This window comes from Toxotes jaculatrix, chromosome 19, assembly GCF_017976425.1.
Source record: "Toxotes jaculatrix isolate fToxJac2 chromosome 19, fToxJac2.pri, whole genome shotgun sequence".
Taxonomy (NCBI): Eukaryota; Metazoa; Chordata; class Actinopteri; family Toxotidae; genus Toxotes; species Toxotes jaculatrix.
In genome coordinates, this window is record NC_054412.1 from 11,699,450 (window position 1) to 11,722,661 (window position 23,212).

Consider the following 23,212-nt stretch of genomic DNA (forward strand, 5'->3'; position numbering starts at 1 on the left):
TGCCGTATCCTGTTCCTGTGGGGTTGTGGGGGGGCAAGTCTCACACAAAGCTAGAGCTGACACTTCAGTTTGATGGGAACTGGAGGCACCACTCACCAAAAGATGTGTATTACAACTTAAGATGCATGTTGCCTGTGGATTAACTCTTCCTCTCTTCTCAGGTCCCCCCTGTATAGATATAACAAGCCAAGATACTATCTGACCTGTGACCAGAAGCAAGTGTTTGAGCAGTGTGAGTGTGACAGTGTGAGCTACACCATGGCTGCAGCCCAAGAGTATCCTGTCAACAGGAACTCCTGGATTTGATATGCACCCGTCTGTGGCCACAGAAGAGAACTGATTTGTTTGTAGTGTGTGTTCAGAGGTTTTTATCTCTCCCCTCACCCACAGATGTGTTCAGAGGATCCATAAACTGATCTACACCCAAACTGTTGGAAAAAAAAAAAGAAGACGACGACGTAAGAAGATGTTTTGATTCTTTGAGGAGGGGAAATATCAACACAGGGTTCTGAAATGAGATGAAGTAAAAATACACGTTTTCTAAAAATAGAACAGCCTTTTTCTAAAAATGGGAGTGACACACGCAAAGACCATGACACACTGGCTTTGAAATCTGGAAACGTCATTTAACCAGTTGTAGTTTGCAGTGTAGTGTCGTTGGGTACATGGCAGAACAGGTTAGATAAGTTTCAGGTGAACTTTTCCTTGTTCACTAGGAAAGAAAAACTGAAGTTGCAAAATCCTTTGTCGTCACCTTAGGAGTTTTGATGTTTTGATAAAAGATTTCTGTGTTTTTTGTTTGTTTGAGACTTTGTTTCCATGACAGAAGTAATTGGTGATCAATTGCTCCAAAAAAAAAAACCAATCATGAACTACTCTGAATTATTATGTTTTGTCCCATTGCTTTAACATAATTTACATTATCTGTCAGTGTAAAATGTTGTTTTGTTGTGAGGCCAGTTTAAGTAGTTAGTGGTGTTGAAATGCTGCGCTCTCTCTCTCTCTTCCCTTTCACGGGGCTCAACTTGCAATCAAGGAGGAGCCGTGAGTCCTCCGGGGTTTCTCCTGGAACCTGCTCCTCAAATATAAAGCGCTCCCCCCATCCGCCAGGAAAGACTGAATCATAACTCACAAGGAGGAGCCGCTGCCTGAGCACATCTGTGCGCTCTCCTCAAAAACCTACACTGACATCTGACTTCAGCTTGTAGCTATAGTGATCTAGTCAGTGAGTGAAACAGCTGCTGGATTTTCTTTTTCTTTTTTTATTATTATTATTTTTTTCAAAAGCAGTTGAAGTAGTTTTTCAACTTTTTGTCATTAGCTCGTAGTGTACTCTGAGGGAGAGAGAACACAACTTGTCGAAGAGTGAGTGTGAGAGGCGCATCTCAAGTTTTGGAGCGCGCAGATGGCAGCACTCATCAGCGCGTACTCGTCGTGGCCAGAGTCCTTCGAGTGTCCTCCAGGAGACGGGGACGTGCCCGACGGACATGGCCCGCACAGGACCACCGTGGACAAGGCGCCGGAGCCACGGATCAGACGGCCCATGAACGCCTTTATGGTCTGGGCCAAAGATGAGCGCAAACGGCTGGCGGTTCAAAATCCAGACCTGCACAACGCCGAGCTCAGTAAAATGTTGGGTGAGAAGAAGAAAGTTATTTAAAGATTTAGGTTGTATTAATATAAGCTATACGAATTCTTATTCTTATTCTTATTATCGTTATTATAATTATTATTGCCAGTGTTTAATCCTCCTCACACTTCAGGCCCCGGCTGTTTCACTAAAGTTTGCTTCTGACTCCAAAAGGTAAATAGGTAAATTAAAAAAATAAACTTAAAAAGTGGTAAAGCAAAAACACCAAAACACCAAAGTTTTTAATTGCTACTGGTCATAAGTAGTTGGACCAAGTACAGTAGTCACATAACTTCACAGTCATCACTATAATATGAAACGTGTCGCCAAGATCCGCTGAATTTAAAAGTTTCTGTCACCGCAAAATTCGTTGAGGGAACACTTATGAAAAAAGTACTAAAATGTATTATTATTTTTTTTGTTATCTTTATTTTCCTGGGATTAGTGTTTAATGTTAAGCTCCAAATCTGGCATTCGCGTAAATCGGAAATCATCTTTCAGCCAACAACAGAACAGCAATACGTAATCTGTAAATGTAAAATATGCCTTTAGAAATAAATCTGCAATAGGTGATTATCTTAAAATAAGACATTTAATAGTTGCAGGTAAGTTTCTTAAATACAATTCAGATCTAAAAAGGAAGGTGAATGTTGAGGTAGCAGTTTTGAACTCATTTTTGATAGACGATTCTTTTTTTTTTCTTTTTTTTTCTTTTTCGTTATTGTCACACATTTGCAAAATTTTTTATATTTATATGTAAAGAGCTATTTCTGTTTTTTGTAATTCAGGAAAACATGTAATCTCACCATTGTTCATTTTAATTTAATACTTTAATTTCCATTAAAGAAATGTAACAACTACAACTTTTAATAAACATTTTCTTTAAAACATTTTTATAGTTATTTTACAAGTTATGGAAATTGTTAGAATGTGAGAAAAACGTAATCATTTTATTATTGTTATAACAGAAAAAAGAAGATTGAATTAAAAAAAGAAGAAGAAATTGCATTGTAATTTGTTGAACCATATCTTTTAGTTAAAATAAAAATAAATAAATTCTCTCTCCTCCTTATCCAGGCAAGTCATGGAAGGCCCTCACTCCCCCACAGAAGAGGCCCTACGTGGAGGAAGCAGAAAGGCTTCGGGTGCAGCACATGCAGGACTACCCCAACTACAAGTATCGGCCTCGCCGGAAGAAACAGCTCAAACGCATCTGCAAGCGAGTGGACCCTGGCTTCCTCCTGAGCGGGCTGGCTCCTGATCAGAACGCCCTGCCTGACCAGCGAGCCCTCTGTCACCCCCTTGACAAAGATGAGGGCAGCTCTAATGGTGTCAGCAGCGGGTTCTCCAGCCCCAGTCCCGCTCTGCCCAGTGTCAGAAGCTTCCGAGACCCTGCCGGTTCCAACAGCAGCTTCGACACCTATCCCTATGGCCTGCCCACTCCTCCCGAGATGTCCCCCTTGGATGCCGTGGATCACGAGCATGTACCCCCGTCCTATTACTCAACATCTGGTAGCTCCTCCATCTCCTGCTCCTCTTCAACCTCCTGTCCAGACGAGCACCATCAGAATCAGACGCACATGGGCAGCCCACCACCTTACCACACTGACTACACTCAGACCCAAATCCACTGTGGGGGCACACACATAGGTCACATCCCTCACATGTCCCAAACTGGAGGCAGCAGTGGACTGATCCCTGGCCCTCCGCTGTCTTACTACAGTACCTCATCTTTCCCCCAGATTCACCATGGGCTCCACCAGGGCCATCTGGGTCAGCTCTCCCCCCCACCAGAGACACAAGGCCACCTGGAGACTCTAGACCAGCTGAGCCAGGCTGAGCTTCTCGGAGAGGTGGACCGCAATGAATTTGACCAGTACCTTAACTCCACTGGGACTGGGTTCCACCCTGATCAGGGCAGCAGCATGACTGTATCGGGACACATCCAGGTGGCATCATCCGCCACTCCTTCTGCCACTGCGTGTCCCAGTAGCACCGCGGAAACCAGCCTCATTTCCGTGCTGGCTGACGCGACAGCGGCCTACTACAACAACTACGGCATCTCGTAAGATTAGTTACAGCACCCTTTATACTTGTGACTGATCAGACACTACAGGGTTTAAAATGGGTGAAGAAATGTGGGATGACATTGCACTTGGGTGCTGATATGGGGAAAGATTTCTGCACTGCAATGTGTCATTTCAAAACTCATTATTAGCATCTATGGGCAACGTCATTCCCACCATGATTAAAACCTGAACTGGACTGATTACTGAGCAATATGATTGTCTGGAGCCGAGAAAAGAACAAAGAGCAATTGGAGGAATATGAAGAAAGGGAGATGGACACCTCAGGGATGCAGACACAAAATACTATAGTATGCCACCTCCAGTTGTCGTGAAATTTCTAAACCAGAAGAACAATCGTAAAAAGACTAGTCGTCCACTTGTAAATGTCACCAGTTACTGTTGCCACCTCGGCGTGTACAGATGCTCTTTAGAAGCTAATTTAAGTCCTTTGATGTTTCACATAAACGCTAACTGTAATGCTATTATCAACGCTTTCCATTCGAATGTTTGTATTATATGTTCTCGCTCTCATTAGTTTGGGAGTCTTACCTCAGTAGTTGTAATTGAATGAGGTTTTAGTTGGACATTTCTTATGCAATTTAACAAAATAGTGTATAAATGAAGAAAAAAAGGCGTTTATACTTCTTCTCAAGTACTTAATATATAATCATAACCTCTACGATGAAAAATAATAATGGTAACTATAACTGTATGCTGATTTAGGTTTGTGAAAGACAATAATTTAAAATAAAGGTCAATTTTTATATTAGCAGTTCTATTATCCAGTTCTATTATCCAAGTTCTACTTGGATAATGCGCCCACTGACAACACACCACGACAAAACTTTTTATTATTTCAAGATTACATCTGAACAGGAGATATTGGTCATAACTAATACAATTAAAAGACATTGTGCAGTAGCAGATAAAACACATTCCCGCTCATATACGTAACTGATACAGTCAAATTCTTAAATAAAAACAACAAAAGAAAGTAGGGCTCCTGCTTAGGTTTTGAAATATGGCATGTGCTACTTGTCCATCTTTGAATCCAGTGTCACACCACGTATTCTTCTATTTCGGGTTGTGTCTAGCTGTTGTACTGCGAGTGGTCCATTATGACACCCACTCCCCTGCTCGCTTTTTTCCACCCTTCATCACATCATCCTTCTCCATCCGTCTCCTCTCGCTTTCATTTCATCCCGGTTCAGAGGATTAGTGTAAAACAGGCACAGCCGCCGCCACCCGCCTCCATCTCAACCATCCTTTGTTTTCCTGGAGTCTTATTCTGGGTGCCATTCTTAGGCACTCTGGACCCCCCCCCTTCCACCCCCACCCCTTCATCCCGTGTTATATCTTGCTGATGCAGACCTTTCGTAATCTGTGCAAAATAAATAAAAAAATAAATCCCAGGGCTTCGTTGACTGTTTTACACCCTCCTCGTTTTTCTCTTTTTTTCCCCCTCTCTCCTCTGCACTCCTCCCCTTCTCACCCTCTCTGTTCTCTTGAATTTTTCTTTTTCGATAAAAGGAATTCAGGGGGCTTTTGACAAATCCTGGAGTCTGGCTGGTCTTCCTGCATTTTTTGGGAACGGTTGAGTCGTGCTTCTTGTAAAAAGGATGTGGCAGAGGAGCGGTGTTTCCTGACTGATAAGGGAAAAGCCTCTCTCCGTCAGGATGTTTGGGCCTGGCTGGGCCCTGCGTTAAAGAGCCAGAGTGAGGGAAGGGAACCCGCTGTTCAGTGAGCGGGAGGAAACACGGCCGTGCTGATTAGCATCTTACTTACCCGTCTTTACTTACCCGCCATTTTTCAGGAGAGGCTTTGTCAACCTGGCCTGTTGTACCTTGACCACAAACACAGCACAAAAACCCACTTAGTAATGAGCGAAAAACAGGTTTCTTTCTCTGAAACCAGAAAAGAACACTTGTGGTGACTATACATACACAGAAAATGACCTTTCTTGGTGCTTATATCCAAGCATAATCATGGTCTTTTGATACACCTTCCAACACTTACTGTGATTGTGATTAAACTGAGCAGAATGACAACATTCATCATGTACTAGAGTTTGCAGCTGGTTGCATATTGTGTTCATTTTTTGTGGGGTTACATCATTACCCTTTGTGCCTGCAGGGCGGGTTCAAAACTCTGTGGAGGGTCCATTTGAGTGCAACCATATTTTGGATGTGAGAGCTGGACGGGTGATGCCCCAGGCATTCGGGGTGAGAAAGTAGTCTTTGGTGCAGCATCAGCCCCAGAGTTGTTGGGGTCAGGTCAGGGTGCTGCTGCAGACTCCCTTGGTAAAGACGCTCTGCTATGTCTCAACAATCACATCCACCACCTCAGGGTAGGACATGGTAACACGGACAAGGACAAAGACCCAAGCGTCAACAAAGCGTCCTCACGTTAGACAGCACACAAGACCCTCAAATCAAGCATGAGTTGAGGTAATATGATATAATGAACCTCATCATTATATCATATTATTCCACTTTGTTTTGATATTTTATAGCATTTTTCATCAAAACAACTCAAATCATTATGGCCACTATGGAGATTTAGGGAAGGAACAAAAATATAAGCAAGATAAAATGTAATGAAAACCACTTTATGTCCAAACTGTCATAATTTCTTGAATCGAGAAAACCTTGTCTTGTCTTGTTTTGACCTTACCTTTGTGACGAAGCAATTTTTAGATAACTTTTCGTTTATCTGAAAAATTCAAAACCACCAGAGCTGGTGAGACACAGTTTTCATTGGACAGCCAAAGCAGTCAAAATCAAATAACTTCAAATACATGTTACGCATTTAATCAGTAGTGTAACTATAATATTTATTTGCACTTCCTGTTAGAATATATATAACGTTGCCACTGTTTTTGACTATGATCATCTTTTACCTGATTAGATGCCTTTGCGGTGAGAAAATAAACACCAGTTGGCATCTAAACAATTAAATATTCACTTTTTTTTGAAAAGTAGTAAGTGATGGCCAATCCATATAACAACACTTATTTTTGATTAGAGCATCAAAATCCTTTCTCTGAAATACCGAAAACAGTTCTGCAGGAGTTGTGTGGATCCCATGGTTTGTCAAGATTTCGGGAAGTGAGGGCAAAACACTCAACATATCAGCCTCAATTCTTTCCTCCCTAGAAGTTGACTCACTGTCGTTAACCTTTTGTCAGACCCTACTGCTGAAAACCAAAGACAGCCATCGCTGCTCTTTTAGCTGCAATAAATCAGCGAGAAAAGCAAAGGGAAAAAATAATGTGTCAACAAACAGTGGCATGAAATTGTTGTGCACAGCATAAACTTTGCACTTGATACACACAGGAACCTGCAGGAATTCCGTGAGAAGGAAGCACATAGCCTCTTTAATTTGACTAATTGAATCTTTCACACACCTGTGGGATCACAAGAGTTACAATATTTGCAAATATAAGGATAAAGGCTGAACAAACAAAAGAGCCTCCTCTTGTTATTTCTCTCTAATTGCTGGCTGGCTCAGTTCCAGTCTCAGGTCAAGCCTGTGGAATGGGTCTGTCAGGTAGTCTGTTATGTTTCCTATTTCCTCCCCTGCCGTCATGTCACTTCCCTGGTTAAACAAACAACTCGACGGTCTAACCCAACACCAACTGTCAAGGTAACAACGTGAGACTCGGTGTGTGTGGACGGGGCCCAGAGCTTGCACAGCTGTGTAAAGTATTATCCATCTGCTGGGACTGAGGTGAGCAGTGATCACTTTAAATATCGTGTCCTCCGGAGGCATGGAGGAGGCTGACTGTCTGGTTGGTCCAGCGTCCATTGTGTTGCCGGCAAGGGAGCGTCCAATCGCGTCACATTTGTAGGTTGACCATTCGTGCTATATGACGTTCTTTGCGTATTAACTGTAGGTCAAGGGGAAGTGGCTGATTTGAACTACGTGACTAAGGCATATCAGTGCATGAGACGGTGATGCCCTTTAAAGCAATGTACTACACAGTAGATATGTTATGGTGTGTTTGAGTGGGTCAGTGCTGCATTATGAGCACACTATATTTAAGCTGCATTCATTCTAAATAATTATTTGCACCTGAATGGAGCAAAGCTGATGTACATAGTGATTCTGAGGGAATAATTACATCTTTTCCTGTCAAGCCTTGCAAATAGAAAACAACAAACCCATTACAACATCCTCGTCACACTAAATGCAGTGAACTTTACACCAAATTAAACTACTTTGTGTGACAGATGGAGACACACTTACATCAGTAAATACTAAATATTGTCAGAGTGCATTTCCAGTTGGAGAGTGTTACAGCAGCATAATAACCTGTTTACAATTTGTACTTGGCCCTGAATCTGGCCAAAGGAGGAAAAGACGGGAGAAAAAAAACACACACACACACACATCTCACAGCAAGGGATTATGGAGTGCAGCTATTCTTCATCTCATTGTGGCTCAACAACAGGCAGAGTGTGGGGTGTCGGGCAGGCGTGTACGTCGCCGGACTAAGAATGGACCAGACTCGTCGAGGGACAGGTGCCATGTGGCAGAGGATGTGCGGGGACACAGATGGGGACCCCTGGAAAACTTGGGGGACTGTACAAGCAGCCAAGGGCCTCCCACCCGTACCTGTGCTGTGAATGCTGCAGCTGAACAGGATCCGGCACCTGTTCTAAGCAGATACAGGCGACCAGCAAAAGCACAGAGGGAGGCCAGCACATGGCTGCCAACCCAGGGAAGGAGAAGGCTAGATTTCCATTTACCCATAAGCGCAGCCTGATTACCAAGCCGGCACAGGCAGGAAAGCTTGTGCTCTGCTGCAGAATGTACAAAAAAGGATTGAGAAATGTGCTTTCTTCCAGAAGTAAGTGCATTTTAGTAAACTCCCCCTTAAAAAAAAAACAAAAAAACAAAAACCACTTCAATAAGAGCTTTCTTGTTGTGTATTAATTTTAAAACAGTCTTTATAAACTTTGGTTTGAAAAGTTATGAAACCCTTTCAGGCAGATTTATTATTTCTAAAACAAGTGATTCAAAATTGCAGAGCATGTCCTATTTTTACAGCCTGACCTACACTGCTCTCTCTCTGTCTCTCTCCTCTCTCTCTCTCTCTCTCTCTCTCTCTCTCTCTCTCTCTCTCTCTCTCTCTGATAGCATGGCTTGCACTACTCTTCACTATGTATGCTGCAGCGCTATTTGGCTTGTTTTTGACTGCTGCAGATTCTCCCAGGGGTGGTGTAACTCTTCACCTCAGTGTGGAGGAGGATGTTCCTATTGTGCTTCCTAATTGCAATGTGGTTGTTCCATTTAAGAGATAGAACGTCCTTATCTGTTCTGTGTGTGATCTTGTGTTGTGGGAATAACTGGAAGAGACATTACTTATTTTGATACATGTTTTTAATTGAGTTGCTTACAGTATTTGATTCAATGTTTTCATATTCTCACAGCTGTATTTAATCACGACCAGGTCAATAAACCTGAGACATGCAGTAGAATTATAATTCCTGCAAAGTTTTTCAAAGCTTACCATTGGTTGTCTCTTGAGATGTTGCAGTTTTCTATTATTCATTCATAATTATGGAAAACATTAACTACTACCACGTTCAAATGTTAACACATCACTCCTTTAAAGGACAAAGGCTACATGTCTTTGATCATGAGTCACTCCCCCATCCTTTCCATTTCAGTGGGTCTACACACTGCGTCGTCCTGCACCAACAGACTTTACTCAGAGTGCATCCTGAGAAGCAGACACACTAATGATTTAGATGAGTGATGTTATAAGTTCAGCAGTGTGTGAGAGAGCCCCTCTTTACAGCTACTGTGGAGGATAGACAAAGCAAACCACTGGGCTGCCTAATGACAGCTTCTGAGACACCCTGAGAGCCATTAAGCTTAAAATATTTCAGCAAATATCATTCATGAGATTCATGTGTTTACAATGCAGTTTATCAGATTGCAAAGCAGATGTGATCAGTCCCCCCTCAGAGTTCTTTGATTTGTGACATTGGGACGTATTGAGACCTGACTTTCTTCAATTTTGCTGTTCTTGTTCTGCTGTATGTCGACTGTATTAGTTTGCAGGTTCATTGAGAGATGACAGTAACCATTGCTTCAGATTCTGATATTGCTGCCATGTTCTTTTGTTCCTCTCCAGATTTTTTGTGAGGACACAGAAACCTGGGCCTTTATTCCTGAGATGAAGAATGGGACGTCATGTACGGTACTGGGGATTTTGAGTGAATGGGGTAGAGGGGTGTGAAAGTCTTTTACACTGTTATGATTGACAGTGTTATTGTCTGGATGTTTTGGCACATCTTTCATCCTCATCCTCACATTCTTCCTCATTCCTTTCCCTCTTCTCAACTCTGGTTTCTGCAGGAGGTGGGTCCCCCTCTTCTTCTTCTGGAACTACATTGTTGCTCTCACTTTCATTCCAAACACTGCTGGCATCACTGTCCCAGTCACTGTCTTCAAATTCATCCCAACACCTAATTCTCTTGCTGCTATTTTCCTCATCCTCATCATCTTCTTCTCGAGAACGTTGCCTGGATACACCAGGCAGGGGGATAAAATTTAGATATCACCCATAGTCTGACAACTGTTCATGTATGATGACTTATCAGTGATGCAAGTTCCTACATAAAGGAACAACAAGCCTCATTTACTGGTGCTTATCCAGAGATAAAGTACGTCAGCTATGACACACAGCATTTCCGCTGCCTTGATGTGCTGTGTTTACACTCAGAATTTCTGGGTAAGAATGCTTCTGACTGACCTTGGCAACTCTGGCATAATTTCCATGCACACTCCCATTCCCCAACCTTACGTTATGGGTGTAATATTCGGGATGTTGTTCATGTCTGAGCCTGAAGGAATCCCTTCCTGCTGGATGCTCGGCCCCGTTTCCTTAAAGACTCAACATCAAAAATGAGACACATGGAAATGACTCACACAGTTGTCCCCAGAGTTCAGACACTTCAACTAAAGTACCATGTTGACAGGTTCAAAACAGGATATGAGCTGGATAGGTCTATGTTTATTACAGATGGCGGAATACTTAAGAGCAGTGATAGCTGAAAGCTCTGATAAGCAAATCAAGCAGCTTCAGTCACGTATCCACTGTGACCTACAAGTGGGCACACAAAGACTGAACTCACAAACCATTACCACTACTAATTTACAGTGTGAGTTCATTTCAGACACAGAGGCAACCATGTTACAAATATACTACCATGCAAACAGATAATAGGGTACAGTAATTTCATCTTCAGGCTCCCTGGACATGTCAGCTGCATCTCCACTCCAAAAAGAGCTTCACAGCAGCAATGCAGCACATGCGACAGTGAAGTTATATCAAGACATTTTCCAACTTAGACTCTTTTAAGCAGACTGCACTCTCCAGAAGACTCGACCCCGTAGTTTGGTAAATTCTGCTTCTGCAAAATATTACACAGTTTGCACTTTCACAGGGCAGTTTTCCCAGGTGTTTTGAACTAAGAATCTATAAAAACTCATTAATTACAATTGCCCATGACCTTATAGGCTAACTTATGCCATTTATAAACTGACCAGTTTCTGCTTAGTAGTGGGATAATAATTCTACAGACCAAAGTGCTGTATATAAATTAAAGAGTAACATAAGAAATGCAGGCTGCACTATTAAATTATTCTACAACCTCTATCACTGGTATGTGTACATTTTGGTGAGAAAAAATATATTTTAAAAAAAATCTGAATTTATTTTTATGCAGTTATTCTTCTAAGCTCCAGCTGTGTGCAGCCCAGGTGTTACCAGTATAGTCAATTAGCCAGCACAAGATGAAGAGAAATGAAGATACTGTACATGTAGAGTGACATGAAGATATAACATACTTTACCCCTTTTTGTTTACTTTTCCACCCCACCATGTATTATCATGTCCATGTATTATATTCAAACAACAAAGAAATAATGAATCTTTAAAACTGAATTGTATGGCTTATATTTTTAATGATTTTTAGCAGCTTTTTTGTTAATACTTTTACTAATAAGTGAAGTCTAGCTGCTAATTGGTGGGCAGCATGGTAGTACATGAAACCTGTCCTTTATATCCCTCCAAAGCTTACAGTATTTTTATAAAGCAGGCTGTTAATTTGGTGTGATCTCTGCCTTTCACAGCAGTGCCAAGTGTGCTACATGCACATTCACAAAGGACGAAGAATTACACTTGAAACTACCCAGGTCTGACTTTGGCCAAGTCTTCTGTAGGCTTGATTACTTTTTCAGCATCTAGTGGCCATGAGAGGAAGCGCAGCCTTAAGCGCTTCCGCCCTCATGGTTCAGCGTAAAGCCACGGTGGAAATGGGTCGTGTGTCCGTGAGCCTGATCCTTAGGCACAAAGTCCCTGTTCTGTGTTGAAAATTGTTTTCCAAGACTATCGTTTTTTTCCAGTTATACAGGAATCTGGGTATTTCAATAGAGACGTTAGCTTCCTGTAGCTATACCTATGCTAATTGCTTTTCAGCTACCCAAGCCAAATAATCATGGAATTAGTCAGAATTGCTATATATGTATTTATATGTGTGGCGGATCAGCGTCGATTACTGTATAACAATACAATGTTATAAATAACGCCACCTCTTCTGTATAGCTATTAATATAGAGCCAGGTTTGAATAGTTGTGTATAACTGTCAGGATGGCCGAGCGGTCTAAGGCGCTGCGTTCAGGTCGCAGTCTCCCCTGGAGGCGTGGGTTCGAATCCCACTTCTGACAGATTCTTCTTTTCCAACTTGACGTACTTAATTTCTCTATTTACATTTTTTTTTACTTCAATTAGCTTTACCAGTTAAAAGCCTCCTGTTTTACTAGGTCAGGTAACAGCTGTTTGCTTATATAAAGCAGAAGAATCTTTATATAAGCAAGAGTACTTTTAGTTCTTACTAATAGAACTGTCAGCCCCCATGTCTTATATTAGAAGATCTGTTTGGCTAAACCCCAAACTTGCAGATTTTTTACAGCTTAAAAAGAAATTAATCAAACAAAACTGCAAATGGATAAATATAACTGAACATTTAAATTAGCATTCTCCAGGGGTTTTCTGTAAGTATAGTAGGATTAGTCCAGAGCGTGGGCCTGTTACTGTAGCATTGTGCGAATGTGCTTTGTGTGTTAATGCTCCTTCTCCTGGTTATAATTTTATACTCTCTCCCTGTGACCTTATTGTGACAGGTAAAGGTTAAAGAGTGAACCCAGATAAATCCTGTCTGGACACTTATTACCATGAGATTGGCACAGGTCCAGCATCCTATATTATATTTATTTAGGATGTCTAATTCAAAATGCAGAGGGAGCTCACCTATTCAAGGTGTTTTCCTGTTTCTCTTTTGGTTTGAAGGATAGATGGTGATATAGATGAATAACTGATAAATAGACACTTATCATAATGGCAAGTTGTATTTATTTATTTATTTATTATCTAAATTGTATTTTTAAATCTCCTCATGAACTTAAGACTGCAGTGGAGTTGGAAAACTACAGAACATTGGTACTTCTAAATCACTGGAAATCCTAGAACCTTTGTTTGTATTTAAATGCTTTGTGTAGAGCTTTAGTAGGACTATGACTTAACGTAGTAGGAGTCCTGTTGCACAGCAGGTTGCACTCTAATTAGCCCTGATATTTTAACTGCAGCCAGGAGGGGGGAGTGCTAAGCCTGAACATCAGCACACACATGTGAGCTTGACAGATGATGAGATTCAGGGGCATCCTGCTGTGACTGTGATCCAAACTGCAGCAGCATGGTGGAGGACGGATGGCTGACAGGAGACTAAAATACCAGTCATATTTAATCCAGTTAGCGGCAGACTACAGGTTCTGGGAAATTATTTCATGGTGGGTGTTTCAATCTCTGGGAGGCTGGTCATAGATGTGGTGGGGCACTTTATTTGGTTGATTACAGGAGTAAAGGTGGGATCATAGGTGTAAAATTTCTCGTAGGAGAAATATTTGTTTCAGAATTCAGGCATTTGATCGAAAGATAAATCATTTCTGATGAAACTGCAACTCCTCGTCGATGACTCCATTCAGAGCTGAGTCACTGATCATATGCGCTGTTTCATTTGCTTCTGAGGAGGGGAGGTGCCTTCCTCACACAGGAAAACCCGAAGTCATTGTACAAAACTGCATTCTCAGTACTTCTTCTGAGTCACTCACGCATCGTTATGACGCAGCAGGGGCACTGGGGGTCTTTCTGCTATTTTTTCCCATGAGTCACAATAAATCTGCCCACCCTGAGTCAACTCCACCCCACCATGACCCACCAAGCTCCTTAAGACCGAAGACAGATGGCAGCGTAAGAGCTCTCTCTTCCCCTCTGTATGTGTGTGTTTGTCCGTGGGAGTGGGTCCTTCTGTGATTAGGCACTTCTTGAAACTCCCGACACCACTGGGATGGATCGGCATGCTGTCTGTAAACCCCTGATAAGAGTAACCCCTCATGCAGGGGCAGACTGGCCATCAGGAGGTTTCCCGAACGGCCGGTCTGTTCCCGGCCGGTGGTCTGAACATTTTTTTACCCTATAAAATGCAGCATCAGTGTACCACAGCAGCGTGTCCTCGCAGCCGCAGGTGGCACAGAGCGGAACGTAACCAAGGGGGTAGTTGTAGGATTCAGCAGTGAGGATCACTTCCGCGTTTGCGTTTCTCAGCTGCCACTGGGGGCTGGCTCCAGAAGTGAGCAATTCTCCAATGACCCCCATGTTATGCTCTGTTGATCAGGGGCGGGCTGGGGTTGAAATTCAGCCCGGGAGCTTGGTTTGGAGAGGCCTTTTAACTGATCACATGATGGATGCAAGTGGAACTGTGATTTTAACATGAGTACTTTATTTGCAATATAAAAACAATCTAATGATATACATGATATACAGTCAGTAGAGTGTACTAAAGTAAGCTACTTATGCTCACACATACTATGCATACTCAAACACTATGCTTATTTAAAAATTAAAACTACTGTGTGTGCGTGTGTGTGTGTGCGTGTGTGCGTGCAGTGTTGGGAAGGGTATTTTCAAAATGTATTCCTTTACAGAATACAGAATACATACCCCAAATAAGTAATTTGTAATGTATTCCATTACATTACTCAATCTGAGTAACGTATTCTGAATACTTGGATTACTTCCACATTGAATTGCATTTTAAAAGTGTAGGAATGCGGCCATCAAATCCTGCTTATTAAACAGCCCTGTTCTGTGTGTTCTTCTGCTCTAATTGTCTAAATGTGTTAGGTCCAAGACACCCTGCAGTCTTCAATGTGAAATGCTGTTTGAATTTCCAAGACAGACATGCATTCCTGTCCCGGCTCTGTTTTGCCGGCTGCGGCTCAAGCTCTCGCTCCTGGTGCTCCTCGTCCGACTCCGTTCTGACCGACTGATCAGGCAAATAGCTTGTTTATTTACGTTTGTTTCCGTGGAGTCGGGGCTTCTGGGAAATGCATTGGGTTGCCTTCGTTCCTTTAGAGAATAAATATAAACTGGTGAAACAGAGAAGTATCATCACGTAATCCATTGATTTCAACAACGTAATTGTATTCTGGATACTATCTATTTAAACTGTAACTGTAATGGAATACCTATGACCATTTTTATGACATTTTGAGGCAAAAAAAAAAGTGACTTTTTTTGGCCGATTTTGATGCCTTACTATACTATGACCATTTTTATGACATTTTTAGGCAAAAAAAATTTTGACTTTTTTTGGCCGATTTTGACACCTTACTATACTATGACCATTTTTATGACATTTTAAGGCCTTTCTAAAAAAAGACTTTTTTTGGCCGATTTTGACACCTTACTATACTATGACCATTTTCATGACATTTTGAGGCTAAAAAAAATTTGACTTTTTTTTTGGCCGATTTTGACGCCTTACTATAGTATGACGTTTTTTATGACATTTTGAGACTAAAAAAAAATTTGACTTTTTTGTCCGATTTTGACGCCTTACTATAGTATGACGTTTTTTATGACATTTTGAGGCTAAAAAAAATTTTGACTTTTTTTGTCCGATTTTGACGCATTACTATAATATGACGTTTTTTATGACATTTTGAGGCTAAAAATTTTTTGACTTTTTTTGCCCAAAAAAACGCCTTACTATACTATGACGTTTTTTATGACATTTTGAGGTCAAAAAATTTTTTGACTTTTTTTGTCCGATTTTGACGCCTTACTATACTATGACGTTTTTTATGACATTTTGAGGTCAAAAAATTTTTTGACTTTTTTTGCCCGAAAAAAACGCCATACTATACTATGACATTTTTTATGACATTTTGAGGTAAAAAAAAATTTGGACTTTTTTTGTCCGATTTTGACGCCATACTATACTATGACGTTTTTTATGACATTTTGAGGTCAAAAAATTTTTCGACTTCTTTTGTCCGAAAAAAACGCCATACTATACTATGACGCTTTTTATGACATTTTGAGGTCAAAAAATTTTTTGACTTTTTTTGCCCGAAAAAAACGCCATACTATACTATGACGTTTTTTTATGAAATTTTGAGGTCAAAAAAATTTTTGACTTTTTTTGTCCAAAGAAAACGCCATACTATACTATGACGTTTTTTATGACATTTTGAGGTCAAAAATTTTTTTGACTTTTTTTGTCCGATTTTGACGCCTTACTATACTATGACGTTTTTTATGACATTTTGAGGTCAAAAAATTTTTTGACTTTTTTTGCCCGAAAAAAACGCCATACTATACTATGACGTTTTTTATGACATTTTGAGGTCAAAAAATTTTTTGACTTTTTTTGCCCGAAAAAAACGCCATACTATACTATGACGTTTTTTATGACATTTTGAGGTCAAAAAAATTTTGACTTTTTTTGTCCGATTTTGACGCCTTACTATACTATGACGTTTTTTATGACATTTTGAGGTCAAAAAAAATTTTGACTTTTTTTGTCCGATTTTGACGCCTTACTATACTATGACGTTTTTTATGACATTTTGAGGTCAAAAAATTTTTCGACTTTTTTGGCCCGAAAAAAACGCCTTACTATACTATGACGTTTTTTATGACATTTTGAGGTCAAAAATTTTTTTGACTTTTTTTGCCCGAAAAAAACGCCATACTATACTATGACATTTTTTATGACATTTTGAGGTAAAAAAAAATTTGGACTTTTTTTGTCCGATTTTGACGCCTTACTATACTATGACGTTTTTTTATGAAATTTTGAGGTCAAAAAAAATTTTGACTTTTTTTGTCCGATTTTGACGCCTTACTATACTATGACGTTTTTTATGACATTTTGAGGTCAAAAAAATTTTTGACTTTTTTTGTCCGATTTTGACGCCTTACTATACTATGACGTTTTTTATGACATTTTGAGGTCAAAAAATTTTTTGACTTTTTTTGTCCGAAAAAGACGCCATACTATACTATGACGTTTTTTATGACATTTTGAGGTCAAAAAATTTTTCGACTTTTTTTGCCCGAAAAAAACGCCATACTATACTATGACGTTTTTTATGAAATTTTGAGGTCAAAAAAAATTTTGACTTTTTTTGTCCGATTTTGACGCCTTACTATACTATGACGTTTTTTATGACATTTTGAGGTCAAAAAATTTTTTGACTTTTTTTGCCCGAAAAAAACGCCATACTATACTATGACATTTTTTATGACATTTTGAGGTAAAAAAAAATTTGGACTTTTTTTGTCCGATTTTGACGCCTTACTATACTATGACGTTTTTTATGACATTTTGAGGTCAAAAATTTTTCTGACTTTTTTTGTCCGAAAAAAACGGCATACTATACTATGACGTTTTTTATGACATTTTGAGGTCAAAAAATTTTTTGACTTTTTTTGCCCGAAAAAAACGCCATACTATACTATGACGTTTTTTTATGAAATTTTGAGGTCAAAAAAAATTTTGACTTTTTTTGTCCGATTTTGACGCCTTACTATACTATGACGTTTTTTATGACATTTTGAGGTCAAAAAAATTTTTGACTTTTTTTGTCCGATTTTGACGCCTTACTATACTATGACGTTTTTTATGACATTTTGAGGTCAAAAAATTTTTTGACTTTTTTTGTCCGATTTTGACGCCTTACTATACTATGACGTTTTTTATGACATTTTGAGGTCAAAAAATTTTTTGACTTTTTTTGCCCGAAAAAAACGCCATACTATACTATGACATTTTTTATGAAATTTTGAGGTCAAAAAAAAATTTGGACTTTTTTTGTCCGATTTTGACGCCTTACTATACTATGACGTTTTTTATGACATTTTGAGGTCAAAAAATTTTTTGACTTTTTTTGTCCGAAAAAACGCCATACTATACTATGACGTTTTTTATGACATTTTGAGGTCAAAAAAAATGTTGACTTTTTTTGTCCGATTTTGACGCCTTATTAAACTATGACGTTTTTTATGACATTTTGAGGTCAAAAAAATTTTTGACTTTTTTTGTCCAAAAAAACGCCATACTATACTATGACGTTTTTTATGACATTTTGAGGTCAAAAAATTTTTTGACTTTTTTTGCCCGAAAAAAACGCCATACTATACTATGACGTTTTTTATGACATTTTGAGGTCAAAAAATTTTTTGACTTTTTTTGCCCGAAAAAAACGCCATACTATACTATGACGTTTTTTATGACATTTTGAGGTCAAAAAAATTTTGACTTTTTTTGTCCGATTTTGACGCCTTACTATACTATGACGTTTTTTATGACATTTTGAGGTCAAAAAAAATTTGGACTTTTTTTGTCCGATTTTGACGCCTTACTATACTATGACGTTTTTTATGACATTTTGAGGTCAAAAAATTTTTCGACTTTTTTGGCCCGAAAAAAACGCCTTACTATACTATGACGTTTTTTATGACATTTTGAGGTCAAAAATTTTTTTGACTTTTTTTGCCCGAAAAAAACGCCATACTATACTATGACGTTTTTTATGACATTTTGAGGTCAAAAATTTTTCTGACTTTTTTTGTCCGAAAAAAACGGCATACTATACTATGACGTTTTTTATGACATTTTGAGGTCAAAAAATTTTTTGACTTTTTTTGCCCGAAAAAAACGCCATACTATACTATGACGTTTTTTTATGAAATTTTGAGGTCAAAAAAAATTTTGACTTTTTTTGTCCGATTTTGACGCCTTACTATACTATGACGTTTTTTATGACATTTTGAGGTCAAAAAAATTTTTGACTTTTTTTGTCCGATTTTGACGCCTTACTATACTATGACGTTTTTTATGACATTTTGAGGTCAAAAAATTTTTTGACTTTTTTTGTCCGAAAAAGACGCCATACTATACTATGACATTTTTTATGACATTTTGAGGTAAAAAAAAATTTGGACTTTTTTTGTCCGATTTTGACGCCTTACTATACTATGACGTTTTTTTATGAAATTTTGAGGTCAAAAAAAATTTTGACTTTTTTTGTCCGATTTTGACGCCTTACTATACTATGACGTTTTTTATGACATTTTGAGGTCAAAAAAATTTTTGACTTTTTTTGTCCGATTTTGACGCCTTACTATACTATGACGTTTTTTATGACATTTTGAGGTCAAAAAATTTTTTGACTTTTTTTGTCCGAAAAAGACGCCATACTATACTATGACGTTTTTTATGACATTTTGAGGTCAAAAAATTTTTCGACTTTTTTTGCCCGAAAAAAACGCCATACTATACTATGACGTTTTTTATGAAATTTTGAGGTCAAAAAAAATTTTGACTTTTTTTGTCCGATTTTGACGCCTTACTATACTATGACGTTTTTTATGACATTTTGAGGTCAAAAAATTTTTTGACTTTTTTTGCCCGAAAAAAACGCCATACTATACTATGACGTTTTTTATGACATTTTGAGGTAAAAAAAAATTTGGACTTTTTTTGTCCGATTTTGACGCCTTACTATACTATGACGTTTTTTATGACATTTTGAGGTCAAAAAATTTTTTGACTTTTTTTGTCCGAAAAAACGCCATACTATACTATGACGTTTTTTATGACATTTTGAGGTCAAAAAAAATGTTGACTTTTTTTGTCCGATTTTGACGCCTTATTAAACTATGACGTTTTTTATGACATTTTGAGGTCAAAAAAATTTTTGACTTTTTTTGTCCAAAAAAACGCCATACTATACTATGACGTTTTTTATGACATTTTGAGGTCAAAAAATTTTTTGACTTTTTTTGCCCGAAAAAAACGCCAAACTATACTATGACGTTTTTTATGAAATTTTGAGGTCAAAAAAAATTTTGACTTTTTTTGTCCGATTTTGACGCCATACTATACTATGACGTTTTTTATGACATTTTGAGGTCAAAAAAAATTTTGACTTTTTTTGTCCGATTTTGACGCCTTACTATACTATGACGTTTTTTATGACATTTTGAGGTCAAAAAATTTTTCGACTTTTTTTGCCCCAAAAAAACGCCATACTATACTATGACGTTTTTTATGACATTTTGAGGTCAAAAATTTTTTTGACTTTTTTTGTCCGAAAAACACTCCATACTATACTATGACGTTTTTTATGAAATTTTTAGGTCAAAAAAAATTTTGACTTTTTTTGTCCGATTTTGACGCCATACTATACTATGACGTTTTTTATGACATTTTGAGGTCAAAAAATTTTTGGACTTTTTTTGCCCGAAAGAAACGCCTTACTATACTATGACGTTTTTTATGACATTTTGAGGTCAAAAATTTTTCTGACTTTTTTTGTCCGAAAAAAAACGCCATACTATACTATGACTTTTTTTATGACATTTTGAGGTCAAAAAATTTTTTGACTTTTTTTGCCCGAAAAAAACGCCATACTATACTATGACGTTTTTTATGAAATTTTGAGGTCAAAAATTTTTTTGACTTTTTTTGCCCGAAAAAAACGCCATACTATACTATGACGTTTTTTATGACATTTTGAGGTCAAAAAAATTTTTGACTTTTTTTGTCCGATTTTGACGCCTTACTATACTATGACGTTTTTTATGACATTTTGAGGTCAAAAAAAATTTGGACTTTTTTTGTCCGATTTTGACGCCTTACTATACTATGACGTTTTTTATGACATTTTGAGGTCAAAAAATTTTTCGACTTTTTTTGCCCGAAAAAAACGCCTTACTATACTATGACGTTTTTTATGACATTTTGAGGTCAAAAATTTTTCTGACTTTTTTTGTCCGAAAAAAACGCCATACTATACTATGACTTTTTTATGACATTTTGAGGTCAAAAAAATGTTGGACTTTTTTTGTCCAAAAAAAACGCCATACTATACTATGACGTTTTTTATGAAATTTTGAGGTCAAAAATTTTTTGGACTTTTTTTGTCCGAAAAACACTCCATACTATACTATGACGTTTTTTATGACATTTTGAGGTCAAAAAAATTTTTGACTTTTTTTGTCCGATTTTGACGCCTTACTATACTATGACGTTTTTTATGACATTTTGAGGTCAAAAAATTTTTGGACTTTTTTTGCCCGAAAAAAACGCCATACTATACTATGACGTTTTTTATGACATTTTGAGGTCAAAGAATTTTTCGACTTTTTTTGCCCGAAAGAAACGCCTTACTATACTATGACGTTTTTTATGACATTTTGAGGTCAAAAATTTTTCTGACTTTTTTTGTCCGATTTTGACGCCTTACTATACTATGACGTTTTTTATGACATTTTGAGGTCAAAAAATTTTTCGACTTTTTTTGCCCCAAAAAAACGCCATACTATACTATGACGTTTTTTATGACATTTTGAGGTCAAAAATTTTTTTGACTTTTTTTGTCCGAAAAACACTCCATACTATACTATGACGTTTTTTATGAAATTTTTAGGTCAAAAAAAATTTTGACTTTTTTTGTCCGATTTTGACGCCATACTATACTATGACGTTTTTTATGACATTTTGAGGTCAAAAAATTTTTGGACTTTTTTTGCCCAAAAGAAACGCCTTACTATACTATGACGTTTTTTATGACATTTTGAGGTCAAAAATTTTTCTGACTTTTTTTGTCCGAAAAAAACGCCATACTATACTATGACTTTTTTTATGACATTTTGAGGTCAAAAAATTTTTTGACTTTTTTTGCCCGAAAAAAACGCCATACTATACTATGACGTTTTTTATGAAATTTTGAGGTCAAAAATTTTTTTGACTTTTTTTGCCCGAAAAAAACGCCATACTATACTATGACGTTTTTTATGAAATTTTGAGGTCAAAAAAATTTTTGACTTTTTTTGTCCGATTTTGACGCCTTACTATACTATGACGTTTTTTATGACATTTTGAGGTCAAAAAAAATTTTGACTTTTTTTGTCCGATTTTGACGCCTTACTATACTATGACGTTTTTTATGACATTTTGAGGTCAAAAAATTTTTCGACTTTTTTTGCCCGAAAAAAACGCCTTACTATACTATGACGTTTTTTATGACATTTTGAGGTCAAAATTTTTTTGGACTTTTTTTGTCCGAAAAAAACGCCATACTATACTATGACGTTTTTTATGACATTTTGAGGTCAAAAAATTTTTCGACTTTTTTTGCCCGAAAGAAACGCCTTACTATACTATGACGTTTTTTATGACATTTTGAGGTCAAAAATTTTTCTGACTTTTTTTGTCCGAAAAAAACGCCATACTATACTATGACTTTTTTATGACATTTTGAGGTCAAAAAAATGTTGGACTTTTTTTGTCCAAAAAAAACGCCATACTATACTATGACGTTTTTTATGAAATTTTGAGGTCAAAAATTTTTTGGAATTTTTTTGTCCGAAAAACACTCCATACTATACTATGACGTTTTTTATGACATTTTGAGGTCAAAAAAATTTTTGACTTTTTTTGTCCGATTTTGACGCCTTACTATACTATGACGTTTTTTATGACATTTTGAGGTCAAAAAATTTTTCGACTTTTTTTGCGCGAAAAAAACGCCATACTATACTATGACGTTTTTTATGACATTTTGAGGTCAAAGAATTTTTCGACTTTTTTTGCCCGAAAGAAACGCCTTACTATACTATGACGTTTTTTATGACATTTTGAGGTCAAAAATTTTTTGGACTTTTTTTGTCCGATTTTGACGCCATACTATACTGTGACGTTTTTTATGACATTTTGAGGTCAAAAAATTTTTCGACTTTTTTTGCCCGAAAAAAATGCCTTACTATACTATGACGTTTTTTATGACATTTTGAGGTCAAAAATTTTTCTGACTTTTTTTGTCCGAAAAAAACGCCATACTATACTATGACGTTTTTTATGACATTTTGAGGTCAAAAAATTTTTCGACTTTTTTTGCCCGAAAAAAACGCCTTACTATACTATGACGTTTTTTATGACATTTTGAGGTCAAAATTTTTTTGGACTTTTTTTGTCCGAAAAAAACGCCATACTATACTATGACGTTTTTTATGACATTTTGAGGTCAAAAATTTTTTCGACTTTTTTTGCCCGAAAGAAACGCCTTACTATACTATGACGTTTTTTA

The 23,212-nt window shown here is 37.6% G+C and overlaps 1 protein-coding gene and 1 non-coding gene across 2 annotated transcripts; both read left to right on the top strand.

Annotated features, from left to right (window-relative positions):
* Nucleotides 1-1,001: 1,001 nt before the first annotated feature.
* sox7 (SRY-box transcription factor 7) lies at nt 1,002-4,468 on the top strand. The gene is made up of 2 exons (XM_041065046.1): nt 1,002-1,637; nt 2,708-4,468. Exons 1-2 carry the CDS (start codon nt 1,406-1,408, stop codon nt 3,697-3,699), a joined length of 1,224 nt encoding a protein of 407 aa, XP_040920980.1. The 5' UTR covers nt 1,002-1,405; the 3' UTR covers nt 3,700-4,468.
* Nucleotides 4,469-12,359: 7,891 nt separating this feature from the next.
* Nucleotides 12,360-12,442, top strand: trnal-cag. The gene has a single exon. It is a non-coding gene; the product is annotated as a tRNA-Leu (tRNA).
* Nucleotides 12,443-23,212: the final 10,770 nt, after the last annotated feature.

Coding starts and splice junctions, on each gene's coding strand:
- sox7 (XM_041065046.1), top strand. CDS start 1,406: ATGGCAGCACTCATCAGCGCGTACTCGTCGTGGCCAGAGTCCTTCGAG. Junction 1,638..2,707: donor CGAGCTCAGTAAAATGTTGG/GTGAGAAGAAGA, acceptor CTCCTTATCCAG/GCAAGTCATGGAAGGCCCTC.